The sequence below is a fragment of the Salmo salar genome, chromosome 17 (genome assembly GCF_965601325.2).
Source record: "Salmo salar chromosome 17, fSalSal1, whole genome shotgun sequence".
In the NCBI taxonomy this organism is placed as follows: domain Eukaryota; kingdom Metazoa; phylum Chordata; class Actinopteri; order Salmoniformes; family Salmonidae; genus Salmo; species Salmo salar.
This window is the reverse complement of record NC_138307.1, coordinates 61,162,764-61,179,847: the sequence shown is the minus strand read 5'-3', so window position 1 is coordinate 61,179,847 and position 17,084 is coordinate 61,162,764. Positions and strand designations below refer to the sequence as shown.

The following is a 17,084-nucleotide window of genomic DNA, read 5'->3' as shown; positions in this document are numbered from 1 at the left end:
GTAAGTAGCTGTTGAAATGAATATTTTTCACTGATTGCTTCACTTCAGAGCTCTAGTATGAAGAGTTCATTCATCATATTAAACTATAAGATATAAACTAAACATGACAATTATTTTATTTAACTAGGCAAGTCCATTAAGAACAAATTCTTATTTACAATGATGACCTACCGGGGACAGGGGCTGGGATTTAAAAAAAATATGACAAAACACACATCAAAACACACATTATTAACATATCAATGTATCAACAAGGTAGATTGGATGATAGATGCAGGATGTGGAACACCAGAATATCCACTCCAGAGCTCAGTTCTGGCATCATTAGTGCTTTAAGCAATATTCCGTTGACTGCTAAATGGTTATGTTATCATAGTAATATGAAGGGATTTTGATTTGTACGGTTGGAGTTTGTTGAAGTCTGTAAGTAGGTATAAAGTAAGCTTCAGTAATAGTGTTAAAATGTTGACAGCATGAGGATTTAACCCAAACTGAAGCTAAGTTATGAGGTGGGAGACCCTTCCAGCAACTGCAGGGGCCTGTTCAGGAGGACATAACGTAACAGAATGTTCAGATAGAAATGTATTGTGTAGAACAAAAATTATTGTCTATCAGATGGAATAGGGAATCGTGTCAACTCTATTCAGTCTATTTCTAACTACAATGTTCAGTGTTTAACGTACCCGAATACACCCAGGGCTCAGATGTTTTCCTGGACCCAAATTGCTTACAGGTCAAATGCAGCCTTTTTTTAAATCTCAATATCAAATCATTTCTGGTTAACAATTAAGTACATTACTGTAATTGTTTTCAATCAAAAAAGAAACCGAAATACCTTAGCAAAAAGCAATTCCTCAAGCAAGACTTTTGCTAGGACTGTCTGGGAGTGGTCTGAGTGGGAATGGGAAATGGTTGTTATTGGCAGAGGTTTAGAACTCTCTTATTGATCTATAAAGTAATTTACTGCCTGGCAGGCCAAAACTCAATCCCACCAAAACAGGATGACATTTCAGGCAGTCTTTTCAAACAGCTCTTACACTAAAAGGGCATTATCATTTTCACAATATTATTCCAACCTCATAGTGTGGAAATATTAAACAAAGGAAAATCAGTTTGACTGCACTGGGCCTTCAATAGACCAATAAAGAGAGTTTCAAACCTCTCTGCCAATAACCTGCAAGTTTTCAGGTTACATAAATATATCCCTCCTATTAGGCCTGTCCAGTTAGGCCCCTCACTCAGACCACTCCCAGACAGCTATGTTTGTTTATTTTTAACCATTTTAATTGAGATGAATCACAGTAAGGCACATAACTTTTACTCAGACATTTTTTAAAAGGTTGCATTGGACCTTTAAAATCACTTTCAACTGAGATTCTGTGAGATCCACCCTTAAACTTTTTTTGCCAATGGAGATGTCGCTTCTATAAATAATTAACACAATGCATGATGGCTATTTGAACAATATTGGCACAGAGTTTCTAAACCCAGAGGCGTAACGTCGTGAGTCTTCTGGGAAAGGTGGTTGTAGAATTTAAACGGCTATTTTCTGGATTTTGATAATTAGCGGGTTTCGGCATAATTCTGCTCTGCGAGTGTAACCGATGTGAAATGGCTAGCTAGTTAGCGGTGGTGCGCGCTAATAGCATTTCAATCGGTGACGTCACTCGCTCTGAGACCTTGAAGTAGTTGTTCCCCTTGCTCTGCAAGGGCCGCGGCTTTTGTGGAGCGATGGGTAACGATGCTTCGTTGGAGGCAGTTGTAGATGTGTGCAGAGGGTCCCTGGTTCGAGCCCAGGTATGGGCGAGGAGAGGGACAGAAGATAAACTGTTACACGTGCATTATTTGGTGTTTTACGTTGTACACGAAGGATATTTTTGCAGAATTCTGCATGCAGTCTCAATTTGGTGTTTGTCCCATTTTGTGAATTCTTGTTTGGTGAGCGGACCCCAGACCTCACAACCACAAAGGGCAATGGGTTCTATAACTGATTCAAGTATTTTTTGCCAGATCCTAATTGGTATTTCGAATTTGATGTTCCTTTTGATGGCATAGAATGCCCTTCTTGCCTTGTCTCAGATCGTTCACAGCTTTGTGGAAGTTACCTGTGGTGCTGATGTTTAGGCCAAGGTATGTATAGTTTTTTGTGTGCTCTAGGGCAACGGTGTCTAGATGGAATTTGTATTTGTGGCCCTGGCGACTGGACCTTTTTTGGAACACCATTATTTTGATCTTACTGAGATTTACTGTCAGGGCCCAGGTCTGGCAGAATCTGTGCAGAAGATCTAGTTGTTGCTGTAGGCCCTCCTTGGTTGGTGACAGAAGCACCAGATCATCAGCAAACAGTAGACATTTGACTTCAGATTCTAGTAGGGTGAGGCCGGGTGCTGCAGATTGTTCTAGTGCCCTCGCCAATTCGTTGATATATATGTTGGAGAGGGTGGGCTTAAGCTGCATCCCTGTCTCACCCCACGGCCCTGTGGGAAGAAATGTGTGTTTGACTATTTTAACCACATATACTTGTTGTTTGTGTACATGGATTTTATAATGTTGTATGTTTTTCCCCCAACACCACTTTCCATCAATTTGTATAGCCTCTCCCTCCCTCCTCCCAGTGTCACTCGCTCACATTACAGCCCCTCCCCCGCATGCTAGAGCAGCACCTCTCTCTCTCCCTCCTCTCACACTTTATCAGCTCATGTTAATAAAGTAGCTTAAAAAATGACTTCTGCTGCTTCCCTCACTCGGATCGGGTCTGAATCCGACCAGGTCTATATGCAACGGATCTAGTTTTCCTCAGGTCCGTTTGTAACGGTCTCTATAATTTGTTTTATTATTTATGCATATCAGGTCCAGGTGGGAAAGCCACAGGCCCATTTCTTGAAGACCTCTACTGCCTTTCATTTGACGCCTGCACATGCGCAGTTCGGCGCGACACAGCCATTAGACCAGATGATATCGGCTACAAAGTGTGATCTAGGATTTCTATTGGAAAGGCAGTTTCTGCCCATCTTCATTATGTACCATCTTTGATATTGGTACCCATTACTGGTAACACCATGAGGATATGACAAACAGGCTTTAAACTGCATAGCGGTTGTTTTGGTGGAGTCGGAGGTGAAACTGAGTTAGAGCTGTAAAATGCACAAGCGTCTCCTGGCGTTATACCTAAAGTGGACATTGCCATTGGCTGCACGAAGTCACATTAAGAGAAATACCATGCAGCCTTGTTTACAAGTTTGAACACTGGAATGTGCGATGTAATCTACACCTTGATTAGGCTGATAGAAATCCTCATTTTATTTGAATGATTTTCAATTTGAGAGTCAGTATTTCTATATAGCCTACTTTCTCCTTCTGAACTTCTAACGCCAGTGGGACGGGTGTGGCTTTGTGACAATGATCAAGAGCAGCTGCTCACCAATTTGACAGCTCCAACGCAGTTACACCTCCGACACCACCAAAACAGCTATGCGGGTGTCGGCTATCGCCGGTTAACACTTGATCTGATTGAATCTAGGCCTTACTCAGAGAATTGAAAGTATACTGTAGCTATACCAAGTTTTTTCACATTTTATTTCACAGTAGTAAATATACTGCAAATTTTCACAATATTGTTAACCACTGTTCAAGGTCTACAGTACATACCACCAAGTTATTTCATGTCAGTTCTTGTCCTGGCTATTCAATGTCACACCCACACAGAGGTAGTGGCACCCATCTCTCAGAATGACTGTTCCCTTTGGGTAATGTTAAACGGCGTAACTGTTAAGTCTACAATTGGGAGTGTCTTCAGTGGAATAGTGAAGATACACAGTGACCGGTTTGCAAACCTGCTTGTGCTACAGTCAACTGCTGTTGTGCCATGTTCGTTGTCACGCCAACGAAAGTCAGAGGAGTTGGCTAAAGTACATACAGCTCTTGCGACCTGCCTGTTTTCTGTCTAGTTAGAGGAACAGTTGTAGTCCACCCTTCATGGTAGACTCTGCACTGTCTGCAGCCCAGGTGGAGGGTTAGAGCAGGAGGTTAGAGAGTCACTGTCCAGCGGGTCTCAGCTCCTGTTTCACCATCCTCTCAATGTCCTTGTACACATCTGGGTCCTCAATGGTAGGGGATATCTGTGGAGATGGACAGTCTTCCATACTACTAGTAGCAATATTTTCTTTCCATTTCTGTTTAAATCTTATTACATCGTGAGTGAATTTCATCTTTCATATAATCCTCAAACTTTTATTCAATTTGTCGGTATGAATGAAATTGATCTAACACCTGCTCGCCTGATAATTGGCAGCTGTACAGGAATAATAATCCAGTGCTATTACTGGTGAATAATTGCCTCTGTCTTCCAGAACCAAAAAAACAGTTTTATTTATTAATATGCAGCCATTCCTCAAAGCGTGCCTGAATACTTCAGATTCTAATTGTTGTTGGCTTCAATCCAAGTACAGTATTGACAAGCATTGACATGGTGGGTGAATGTGTGGTGAGTTACCGTGTATGGCTTCCCATTGACCAGGTTAGCCAGGGAGGAGCGGGGGATCTTCCCAGAGCGGGTCTTTGGGAGACCTCTGACAATCAGCACCTTCCTGAAAGCAGCCACTGGTCCGATGGTCTCTCTGACCAGGCTCACCATCTCCTTCACCACGTCTACCTGGCTCTTCTTTAGGTCTGAGACAGACCCAGATACACAGGTGTTTGACTTTCTATAACCCCACTCACAGGAATGTTGGATCCCCAAATTGCTCCATTAAATGGACCTTTGTCCTGTATCTCTCTGGGTAACTGTGTCTCTTACCGTCTCTGAGAACACACAGAGCCAGGGGGACGTGACCCTTCAGGGAGTCCTCCAGACCCACCACAGCACAGTCCACCACCCCGGGGTGCAGCAGGACAGACTGGAACACACTTGTAGGGTCAGCATTCCTGAACAGTCCCATTACAAGTCAGAATGTTGAAAAAACTTCATTTTAACTTATTTTACCTGTTGTCTGCCGGTTTTGTCCCTATGTCGGAGGTAATCTGATACAACATATCCACAGGGAACAGTGGAGGCTGCTGAGGGGAGGACGGATCACAATAATGGCTGGAACGGAGTGAATGTAATGGCATCAAACACAGGGAAACCATGTATGTTGTATTTGATACCATTCCACTGATTCCGCTCCAGTCATTACCACGAGTCTGTTCTCCCCAATTAAGGTGTCATGAACCTCCTGTGACAGGGAAGTGTTATCAACCCAACCTTCACTGGTACAGTGGTCTGTATATTGGTTTGTACTTCTGCTTTTCATTATTCAATACTGATGCAATTCACACGTGACAAACACTTGCACAATATGGCAGAGCCTAACCGAACCACAGACCAAACGGCAAACACTTTCAGCTGATTGTGAGGAAATGAGACCCTAAAGGCGCCGGGTAAACAACACTTTCCTGTGGATACCTTATCTCCACCTCCAACAGGACCAACAGCATGTACAACCTGGAAAGTAACTGTAAATAGCATTTCATTCAACATTCTGGCTTGTAGAGACAGTCTTTTTTAGGGTAACTTTGGTCAGACTGAAAATCCATGGAGTAACCATGGCAACAGTCTGACGTTTCGGTATTGTAACACTCAGAGATGTTACAATACATTTCTGGTCAGGTTACATGGAGAAACCTTTTTTCCTAATGACATTTCTACTCCAGTCATTAGCTATGGGTTTCCACCGTGTGGCTGACACAGACACCAAATCACAAGGGAATAACAGGTAGGTTCATATCCATGCAATCTGGACCTATTAGTCTCTCCGCTCATACCTCTTCCAGTGCCCCTGTCGACAACCTGTGGCCCGCCACGTTGATGACATCATCAGAGCGAGACATGATGTACAGGAAACCCTCCTCATCCACGTAGCCTGCGTCCATGGTGTCATAGAAACCCTAAGGTAAAAGAGCAGGTAATGACTGACATTCTGATAAAATCACCACTCTAGTGTAGGTCACTTTTGGGTGTTTTTGTTCTGTTATCTACACTGAGTGTACAAAACATTGGGAACACCTTCCTAATATTGAGTTGCCCTCAGAACAGAGTAAATTCATCGGCCATGGACTCTACAAGGTGTCGAATAGCGTTTCCCATGTTGACTCTAATGCTTCCCACAGTTGTGTCAAGTTGGCTGGATGTCCTTTGGGTGGTGGACCATTCTTGATACAAACGGGAAACTGTTGGGCGTGAAAAATCCAGCAGCGTTGCAGTTCTTGAAACACTAACCAGTGTGCCTGGCACCTAATACCATACCCCATTCAAAGGCACTTTAAATATTTTGTCTTGCCCATTCACCCTCTGAATGGCATACATACATAATCCATGTCTCAATTGTCTCAAGGCTTAAAAATCCTTCTTTAACCTGTCTCCTCCCCTTCATCTACACTGATTGAAGTGGATTTAACAAGTGACATGAACAAGGGATCATAGCTTTCACCTGGATTCACCTGGTCAGTCTATGTGATGGAAAGAGCAGGTGTTCCTAATGTTTTGTGCACACAGTATATAATCATACAGTACATTTGAGCCACTAGATGGCATCACTGGCCAGCAAAAAATCCATCCACGTACCTGTCCCATGATTTACATGGTATTTAAAGTTTAAATCTATAATCCAAAGTCATTATGCATATTGGTAAGTATGTGACAAATCCAAAGCAATGAACACACACACACACACACACACCACAGTAACGTGGTGAATTATTATCTGATGCTAAAACATGAATAAGATCTAAGGTGAGATAACCTACAGGGAACTTGGTGAAGTAGATCTCCTTGAAAAGCTCCTGGTTCTGCCACAGAGATAAAGCTGCTCCTGGTGGTAGTGGCAGCCTGGAGGAGAGGAGAGACAGAGGGTGTGTGTACAGTCGTGGCCAAAAGTTTTGAGAATGACACAAATATTAATTTTCACAAAGTCTGCTGCCTCAGTTTGTATGATGGCAATTTGCATATACTCCAGAATGTTATGAAGAGTGATCAGATGAATTGCAATTAATTGCAAAGTCCCTCTTTGCCATGCAAATGAAATGAATCCCCCAAAAACATTTCCACTGCATTTCATCCCTGCCACAAAAGGACCAGCTGACATCATGTCAGTGATTCTCTCGTTAACACAGGTGTGAGTGTTGACGAGGACAAGGCTGGAGATCACTCTGTCATGCTGATTGAGTTCGAATAACAGACTGGGAGCTTCAAAACGAGGGTGGTGCTTGGAATCATTGTTCCTCTGTCAACCATGGTTAACTGCAAGGAAACACGTGCCGTCATCATTGCTTTGCACAAAAAGGGCTTCACAGGCAAGGATATTGCTGCCAGTAAGTTTGCACCTAAATCAACCATTTATCGGATCATCAAGAACTTCAAGGAGAGCGGTTCAATTGTTGTGAAGAAGGCTTCAGGATGCCCAAGAAAGTCCAGCAAGCGCCAGGACCGTCTCCTAAAGTTGATTCAGCTGCGGGATCGAGGCACCACCAGTACAGAGTTTGCTCAGGAATGGCAGCAGTCAGGTGTGAGTGCATCTGCACGCACAGTGAGGCGAAGACTTTTGGAGGATGGCCTGGTGTCAAGAAGGGCAGCAAAGAAGCCACTTCTCTCCAGGAAAAACATCAGAGACAGACTGATATTCTGCAAAAGGTACAGGGATTGGATTGCTGAGGACTGGGGTAAAGTCATTTTCTCTGATGAATCCCCTTTCCGATTGTTTGGGGCATTCGGAAAAAAGCTTGTCTGGAGAAGACAAGGTGAGCGCTACCATCAGTCCTGTGTCATGCCAACAGTAAAGCATCCTGAGACCATTCATGTGTGGGGTTGCTTCTCAGCCAAGGGAGTGGGCTCACTCACAATTTTGCCTAAGAACACAGCCATGAATAAAGAATGGTACCAACACATCCTCCAAGAGCAACTTCTCCCAACCATCCAGGAACACTTTGGTGACGAACAATGACTTTTCCAGCATGATGGAGCACCTTGCCATAAGGCAAAAGTGATAACTAAGTGGCTCGAGGAACAAAGCATCGATATTTAGGGTCCATGGCCTGGAAACTCCCCTGCCATTAATCCCATTGGGAACTTGTGGTCAATCCTCAAGAGGCGTGTGGACAAACAAAACCCCACAAATTCTGACAAACTCCAAGCATTGATTATGCAAGAATGGGCTACCATCAGTCGGGTTGTGGCCCAGAAGTTAATTGACAGCATGCCAGGGCGGATTGCAGAGGTCTTGAAAAAGAAGGGTCAACACTGCAAATATTGACTCTTTGCATCAACTTCATGTAATTGTCAATCAAAGCCTTTGACACTTATGAAATGCTTGTAATTATACTTCAGTATTCCATAGTAACATCTGACAAAAATATCTAAAGACACTGAAGCAGCAAACTTTGTGGAAATGAATATTTGTGTAATTCTCTAAACTTTTGGCCACGACTGTATGGTAGTGTGAGAGAGAGACTAGTGTCTGACATGAAACAGACAGCAGCAGTGAGAGAGGTGACCGAGGGACAGCTGGATCCCCAGGCCAATCACGGTGAGGACTATTACAGCAGCAGTGAGAGAGGTGACCGAGGGACAGCTGGATCCCCAGGCCAATCACGGTGAGGACTATTACAGTGGCACAGAGGGAAGAAAGAGGAATACTTTGTGATGCTACAAATAACATCCAACAACAACTTGAGCTAATAACAAATGCTACAAAACAACAGTTGTCTTCTCTTACCCATGAAGCCATGATCACAATACACCCCCCCCCCCCCCCCCGACATTAAGATGTCTGAGGCACTGTTTTTCTATGGGGAGATAAGATACTGTAGGATATCTAAACGCGTATAATACTTTGGGTTTAGCAAGTGTCTAAATTAGAAAGATAAGCCTGTCAGTCTATAAGGTTTATAACAGAGCTAGGGGGCTGAAGTAGTGTATACTATTACACTACACCTTAGTGGGTTCAGACATGGAGCCCAGTGTCTGCTGGGCCTGACCTGACCCTCCGTGTCAACACACACACAGGTATAGGGTGACTGAGTATCTGAGCCTTTGTTTACCCAGGGTCACTCTCAATCACCCCCAAATGTTCTTGAGAGGGTCATCCAAGTTCAAGCCCTGTCCGCATCACACCCGTTTACAAAGCAGCATGTTTGTGTACTGTAGTTGCATCAAGAACAAATAACATTTGAACAAAATTGGAATAGATTTTTTTTAAAGTCTGTACTGTTGGTGAGAGTATAGAAGCTTTCCCTGTCTGTCTTGACTGCAGCCAGATCTAGGGCACCGCTGGTATTGCTCTAGCCCGGAGAGGAAATGAACAAACCAAGACCTAATAATGTTCCATGGTTCAACCGCCTGCATTTATATCCTAATGAGGCTGTCACCCTTTTTTGAATGCACTTCCACACACAGACACAAAACAGCCTTTGAAGCAACAAACCAAATTCAATTAGGGCACTAATGCTTTTTCTTAGCGCATGAGATTCTCGCCACCCAAAGGCAATAACAATGCCTAAGGTTCATTTACACAATGCACTATAAGAAAATACTTTTGATGCCTCCATCTTGACTCTGGAAGAGAGATTCTCCATTATCAATTCACCTCAGAGCTAAAGGTGTTAGTTCTTAAACAGAGAAAAGGGTTGGTTATAAGAGTTGCGGCTATTTGTTCTCTGATGAAAAGCTCCATAGCAGCTTGGGCTGAATCCATTGTAATCCACCTTGTTGGTGCAGAAACAGTGGCAGCAATAACAATGAGGTGGCGAATGGAAGATGGGAGTGATTTCCAGGTAACAGGCTCACAGATAAGAGCACAATGGGGAGGAAGGACTGAAGTGCCCTCGCCGTGACCCGGCTCACACAATCAGCTCCCAACACACACACACACACACACACACACACACACACACACACACACACACACACACACACACACACACACACACACACACACACACACTTCTCTCTCTCGTTCTCTCTCAGGTCCTGAGGGAGCTAATACAGTGGAGACCTATCTGTATGGAGACGGTGGTGCTGCATGTAGCCCTGGGTGATGTAAAAATGTTTCGTATGATCGTTTCAAAGTAAATTATTTCCATAAAACAATTCCACCCTCCTATTTGAACAGATATAAAACATGACTTATTTTACTGTGCTCAAGTTTCTAAAAGTGACAGACTCACACACAATCTCCCTGTGTATTTATCCCTGATGCAGAGACAGAAAGGTTTGCTTCTCCAGGTGACATAGGCAGTATAACAGAATGACTTAGCTGCTCACAGAGGTGTGGCCATGACCATGCGGCTGGCTTACCTCACCACAATATTTCCCAGGGTCCTTGGCATCACCTCCTGCATATCATCGTCGATCACTGTGACTAGAGAAGAGAGAGGTGCATAGAAATCTGATTTATACGGCTTATATTTCAGCAGTGGGCAATGTGGGATGTCAAAATGTGGGTTGCTCTAAAGTTCAACCATTGTACTGACGGTGTGTGTTTTTTCTTTTCCCAAGCGAATATGCCTGGACTCCTCTCACACATGCCCATATTAAAACAATTATAGTGTGACATTAATACCTTTTTGCATTTTACAACTACATGTAACTGATTACAGTTGCAGTGCCTGAAAAGCAGTGTCTCTCTCTGCATACTGGTCAGGTAAATTGACTGTGACATTTCAGAACATTTGGGATAGTTCCAGAGGCGTCATGCCAATAGGGGGCACGTGCCCCCTCATATTTGTCCTGTTTAAAAAATACATATTTTGTTTTTGTAAAAGTTTTGTTGTTGTTTCTCTGGAATACTACTAGCCACCTAGAAATGTTATGAAGTTGGCTTTAGCTAGCCTAGATAGCTTCACAATCTCCCAACCTCCCAACTAGCTACTAAGAAGCCATTTCAGGCTATCAATCAAGTTAGCTAATTTGTCTATCAACACTACGTGACCAAGTATGTGGACATCTGCTCATCGAACATCTCATTCCAAAATCATGGGCATTAATATGCTACAACAGCCTCCATTCTTCTGGGAAGGCTTTCCACTAGATGTTGGAACATTGCTGTGGGAACTTGCACTGATGATGGGCGATTGGGCCTGGCTCGCAGTCAGCGTTCCAATTCATCCCAAAGGAGTTTAATGGGGTTGAGGTTAGGGCTCTGTGCAGGCCAGTCAAGTTCTTCCACACCAATCTCGACAAACCATTTCTGTATGGACCTCGCTTTGTGCATGGGGGCATTGTCATGCTGAAACAGGAGAGGGCCATCCCCCAAACTGTTGCCATAAAGTTGAAAGCACAGAATTGTCTAGAATGTCATTGTATGCTGCAGAGTTAAGATTTCCCTTCACTGGAACTAAGGGGCCTAGCCCGAACCATGAAAAACTGCCCCAGACCATTATTCCTTCTCCACAAAACTTTACAGTTTGCACTATGCATTCGGGCAGGTATTCTCCTGGCATCCGCCAAGCGCAATTCATCACTCCAGAGAACGCGTTTCCACTGCTCCAAAGTCCAATGGCGGCGAGCTTTACACCACTCCAGCCCGACGCTTGGCATTGCGCATGGTGATCTTAGGCTTGTGTGCGGCTGCTCGGCCATGGAAACCCATTTCATGAAGCTACCAACAAACAGTTATTGTGCTGACGTTGCTTCCAGAGGCAGTTTGGAACTCGGTAGTGAGTGTTGCAAGCGAGGACCGATGATTTTTATGCGCTATGCGCCTCATCACTTGGCGGTCCCGTTCTGTCAGCTTGTGTGGCCTACTACTTCAGGGCTGAGACGTTGTTGCTCCTAGACGTTTCCACATCACAATAACAGAACTTACAGTTGACCGGGGCAGCTCTAGCAGGGCAGAAACTTGACGAACTGACTTGTTGGAAAGGTGGCATCCTATGACGGTGCCACGTTGAAAGTCAATGAGCTCAGGCCTCCAGAGTGGTGCAGCGGTCTAAGACACGGCATTGAAGTGCTTAAGGCGTCACTACAGACCCGGGTTCGACACAAGGCTGTGTCACAACCTGCCGGGATCGGGAGTCCCATAGGGTGGCACACAATTGGCCCAGTGTTGTCTGGGTTAGGGGAGGGTTTCGCCGGGGGTCTTTACTTGGCTCATCGCTCTCTAGCGACTCCTTGTGGGCGGGCCGGGCGCCTGCAGGCTGACTTCAGTCGCCAGTTGAACAGTGTTTCCTCAGACACATTGGTGCAGCTGGCTTCCAGGTTAAGCGGGCGGGTGTTAAGAAACGCAGTTTGGCGGGTCATGTTTCGGAGAATGCATTACTCGACCTTCGCCTCTCCTGAGCCCGTTGGGGAGTTGCAGCGATGAGACAAGATCGTAATTGGATCGCAATTGGATATCACGAAATTGGGGAGAAAAACAATGGCACAGGTCTAGCCATTCTACTGCCAATGTTTGTCTGTGGAGATTGCACAGCTGTGTGCTCAATTTTATACACCTAGCAGCAACGAGTGTGGCTGAAATAGCTGAATCCACAAATTTGAAGGGGTGTCTGCATACTTTTGTATATATAGTGTACCTTCAGTTGCATGCCTGCTGGCAAGGTTGGTAGACTTTAGAATAGCAAGCAATTATTAATTTACTGAATAAGATTCACATTCCTTTCAATCATTTACCCGGATTTTAGCAGAGATGCAGATAAGTATATTTAGTTTCTTTAAAAAAATAACCACCAGTCAGCAGGATACAGACAGCTCCAGAGGTTTTTCTGCTTAGATATGCAGAAAAATATAAAATTTTTACATAAAATTAAGCATAACGATTATGGCTAGATTGCAGGAAAAAGCTGTTTCAGGTGTTAGAAAAATGCTAAATTCTCCAACTTCCGGATGGGGGTCCTAGCCCCACTCAGGACCAGCCCCCAGTCATCCTCACGTACTGTGTGCCTCCTCAGACTTTTTGGGTGCATGACACCCCTGGATAGTTCTGCTCTAATGAAAAGAGACAGGTTAGTTCTCACCATTGTATCCTGGAACGGGTTTGCCAGCCTGACCAGCAGGGGGAGACAGGGAGTTTCCCAGACCAATACAGGAGGACGTGATGGCTGAGCCACTCTCTGATGAAAGGAGAGAGGGAGAAAGAGGACAGAGGGCATACAGGGTGAGATCATTAAGACTTTACACTTTTACTGCCACAACTCATGCAACTTCCACAATACTCTCTTATCTCTGCAACACACATGCACTTTATAAACACACATTCACACGTGCGTACACACACACATAGAAACATATGCACGCATGCAAGCGCGTTGTCCTCAAAGATCAATGTAACGTCAGAATTTCAACTTTTCCCCACACAACCATAAAAAGTTTTACAGAATGTGCAAAAGGGAACAAATTATTCAAACTTTGTGGAACAAAAGTCAGTTTCATGCATGACTAGAAATAAAATGGTTTGTGATTGGCAGGCATGTCATCAAAACTGTGGTTGAGCCCTGTGTTCTTTCTGTGAGCACAGTCAACCTACATTACCAGAACTATGACAGTTCCTATGGGCTCTCTGACTCACACAACCAACCTCCACTCTACACAGCTGCTCCACTTTCCACTGAGATATCTCGGTCTATTCTGTCTCCAGTCACGTGCCCACACATCAACACTACAGCCCTGGTTCCAACCTAAATACAGCAGAACAATCACAGAGGTGACATCACACATGGGAGGCTCTGATGGAGGATAGGAGAAGAGAATTGTCACCACCGCAAATAGTTTCTTGCTAGATCCTCATCATTGTATCCTGTTGTCATGGGGATATCTGAATGTGAGAGCACTCTAACCTACTTCACTTTCTTAGCTACCTTTTTGGACTAAACTTCTATCCATATCATAAGGCATTCTTTGCTTGGAGGGGGGGTTTTGACTGTGATGGAGATGTCGCAGAACATCCCAGATCAACGGAGGGAGAGAAATGAATCCTCCTCTAGCCACCAGGGCAGTGCCCTCTGAACTGGAGATGTTCTGCACCTCTCAGGGCTCATTAATCATCAGCAGGTTAATCACTCCCTGTAGACTTCAAAGCCCTTCTACCTCCGGCCAACGCTGACAGCCAACGCTGAGGTCTCCCCCAATAGGAGACACAGAAGGTTGACCTTTGTCTGCCCCGGTCTCACATACCTGGTCAAAATTCAGGGCCTATCAGCCGGTGGCCTCAGCCACCTCAGTGACAACAAACCAGCCACTGTTCTGCTTCCTCCTCGAGTGTGGAAGCAGGGAGATGACATGGTGTAGTAGGCCTGCCTTATGTTTACAGCTCTGTTATATATATATATATATATATGTAGATAGAGATCAATAAACCTGTGCAGAGTAGCTGTGTGTGTCTGCTCAGCCCACATAAAGATCAGTGCAGAAACGGCAGATTCTAGCAACACATGTAGACCGTGACAGACCTCTCTAAATGGGAACATGTGAGGATTACACAATAAACCCACTGAGCTGTGGCAGCAGTGTTGTGTTTAAATTCACGCTGTTAGCTGCAGTCGTTGTAATTGCGGCGTAGATTTCAGACAGCAATTAAAGCCGGAACAGAGATGAGCAGAGACAACCAATATAATGGCCCAGTATAATTGCGCTTGCCGATTAAACACTTAGAAGGAAAACAATGCCGAGGGCTTAACGGTGTTCTTACATAACCAGGTACATTTGGGCTGTTAGTAGATACTAGAGCACAGAGAATAAAACACCTTGGAACATCTCTGGGTTTGCACCACTACCCAATTCCATGGGAAAAGTATAGATCTACAGTGCTTTATTAATTGATTGTTAACCAATCTTTGATCTTTGTTTCAAATACTTTCATTTTGTCCCGTGTTCTTCATCATGTTTAAGGGGCAGCAGTAGGCTAGAGGTGAGAGAGGCAGACCAGCAGCCAGAAGGTTTCTGGTTCCAAGCAACACAAAAATGGGAATGGAACTGAATTGGAAGGCTACCGGACTCTGTCTGATCCCATGTAACATCGCCTGTTGTTGTGCCCTTGAGCAAGGCACTTAACCCCCAACAATTGCTCTCAATCAAGGGGTGCTGCACTGCTGCTAACCTTATCCTCTCAACGTGTCTGTGTTAGAGGTCTTCACGGGTCCACCTGAACTTGAATAAACTGGACCTGACTTAGGACCCGAGCGGTTTGGTCCGTTGAGATCCGGGTCTCCTTTTTATTTATGATTGGGCTTTTCGGATCCGGGTCCAACCTCTAGACTGTGTGTATCTGGGAGTGTTGAGGAAGACAGAAAGCACATTTCCATTCTAACCAATGGACAATAATTTAACATGCTGCGTACTGCAATAGCCTTGAAAAACAGAGCTGTTTTTATTCCAGCGAGTGGAAGGAAGGCCTATTAATATGCCACTGCACTGCTTAGTTCTCCATACTTTGAGTGTTCTTAAACAGCAAGGCTACGCTAAGCACGGGAAAAAACAATCCCCATGGCACATTCAAAACACTGAAGCAGGACGTTATCGTTATATTCCCAATGACAGGTCAAATTGCCTAATTCAAACAAGCAGAGTCGACTGAGCAAGGCTCCGGATGTCCACCAGAGAGAGGGATACTGAGAGGAAATCAGTGTGAAAACAGGTTTAGACATGGACGAGTGGTGAAAGAGGTGGGTTCTCGCTCGATCTCTCTCTATCTCAGTGGTCAGATATCAGTACGCAAGCAAATCAATCTTCTCCAGACAGACGGATCTGTTGTGTCTGTGGTGGTGAGAGGCTGCTTGAGAGTGATGAATTAAGGGACACTGTGAGGACATGCAGGAGAGAAGGGGAGGTAAGGGGAGAGGAGGGGAGGTAGCATTGTGCCCTTTCATACCAGGGTGCCGTCAAAAAGCCAAGCGTCATCACTGGTCTGTCTGTACAGACACAGAGCCACACAATTTGTTCTGGGATCTCTGACATATAAACACTCATGAATCTGCTCCCAGAACCACCTTGACTAGCTCTTCTCTGTAATCTCACATCCATTTTTGCACACAGAAGCACAAACACACAGAAGCAAGCATACACACAGAATATTGAGTCAGACAACTATCTGGCCATTCCTGTCCTACATCTGACCCTTCGCACATGTCAGGAGTCAAATCTCAGGGGGCAGACTGTGTGTGTGTGTGTGTGTGTGTGTGTGTGTGTGTGTGTGTGTGTGTGTGTGTGTGTGTGTGTGTGTGTGTGTGTTTCTGTGAGTCTATGCCTGCGTCTGTGTGTGGAGAGAGCGGGGGGATTGGGTTGTCCCGATGTGTGGTTGCTGGGGTAACTTTGGGTTGTCCTGGTGATGTGTGGTTGCTGGGGTAACTCTAAGTCAGAGGATGACCGTGATCAGACAGCAGGCCCTAGGTCAGCAGACCCCTACTGGGGCAGAGCTAAGAGAGAGAGAGGAGATGGCAAACATTCCTGCAGCACTGTCCTACCTCTCATCTCTCTACTGACCTGTCTGAACCAATAGACCAGTATAAAGAAAACCCTGGATTGAGTAGGTGTGTCAAAACTTTTGACTGGTACTGTATATACACACACACACACACACACACACACGCTATGTGATAATTTAATGTATTCCGTTCTATTTTGGATTAGAGTATATTATAAACTTGTTAGTTTGAGTATATTGTTATATATGATGCACAATTACTTGTTTACTGTTCTAATTACATTGGTAAACAGTTTAAAATAACAATAAGGTTGGGACCTCCCGAGTGGCGCAGCGGTCTAAGGCACTGTGTCGCCTTGGTAGAGGCGTTACTACAGACCCGGGTTCATTTAAGGCCTGAGGGGGTGTGGCCATATACCACACCCCCTCAGGCCTTATTGCTTAAATGTAGAGTAACTTTCTCAGGCCCTGGCTTGACAGGTGTGTCCCAGACAGGACCACTCTTACAGAACATTAGCATATCTGTTTTAGAGCTTCAATAAGAGCCCATCGAGTCCTGTCCAGACAGTCTGACAACCTCCCAGCCAGCAGTGAGCTGAGGTGCCAGACTGGGGCAGAGCTACAGCACTGCTGGTTAATAACCCTTCTGGTTGGAGCAGCTGTACCTGGGAGGGAGGGAACCTCCATGGAGGTCAC

General features: G+C 44.8%; 1 protein-coding gene across 4 annotated transcripts in view; it reads right to left on the bottom strand.

Annotated features, from left to right (window-relative positions):
* Positions 1 to 3,553: 3,553 nt before the first annotated feature.
* The window catches only part of LOC106576328 (acyl-CoA synthetase short chain family member 3), a 37,727-nt gene continuing 24,196 nt past the window's right edge, over positions 3,554 to 17,084 (bottom strand). For 3 of the 4 annotated variants that reach the window (XM_045699936.2, XM_045699938.2, XM_045699937.2), the window contains 7 exons: positions 12,988 to 13,083; positions 10,328 to 10,391; positions 6,784 to 6,865; positions 5,803 to 5,925; positions 4,796 to 4,895; positions 4,493 to 4,668; positions 3,554 to 4,118 (listed from right to left, as the gene is read on the bottom strand). In XM_045699936.2, the coding sequence (XP_045555892.2) occupies positions 4,035 to 4,118; positions 4,493 to 4,668; positions 4,796 to 4,895; positions 5,803 to 5,925; positions 6,784 to 6,865; positions 10,328 to 10,391; positions 12,988 to 13,083 (725 nt within the window). In that variant the 3' untranslated portion in view covers positions 3,554 to 4,034. Of the gene's footprint in view, positions 4,119 to 4,487; positions 4,669 to 4,795; positions 4,924 to 5,802; positions 5,926 to 6,783; positions 6,866 to 10,327; positions 10,392 to 12,987; positions 13,084 to 17,084 lie in introns of those variants that run through there. The other variant, XR_006760150.2, reaches the window with a different exon arrangement.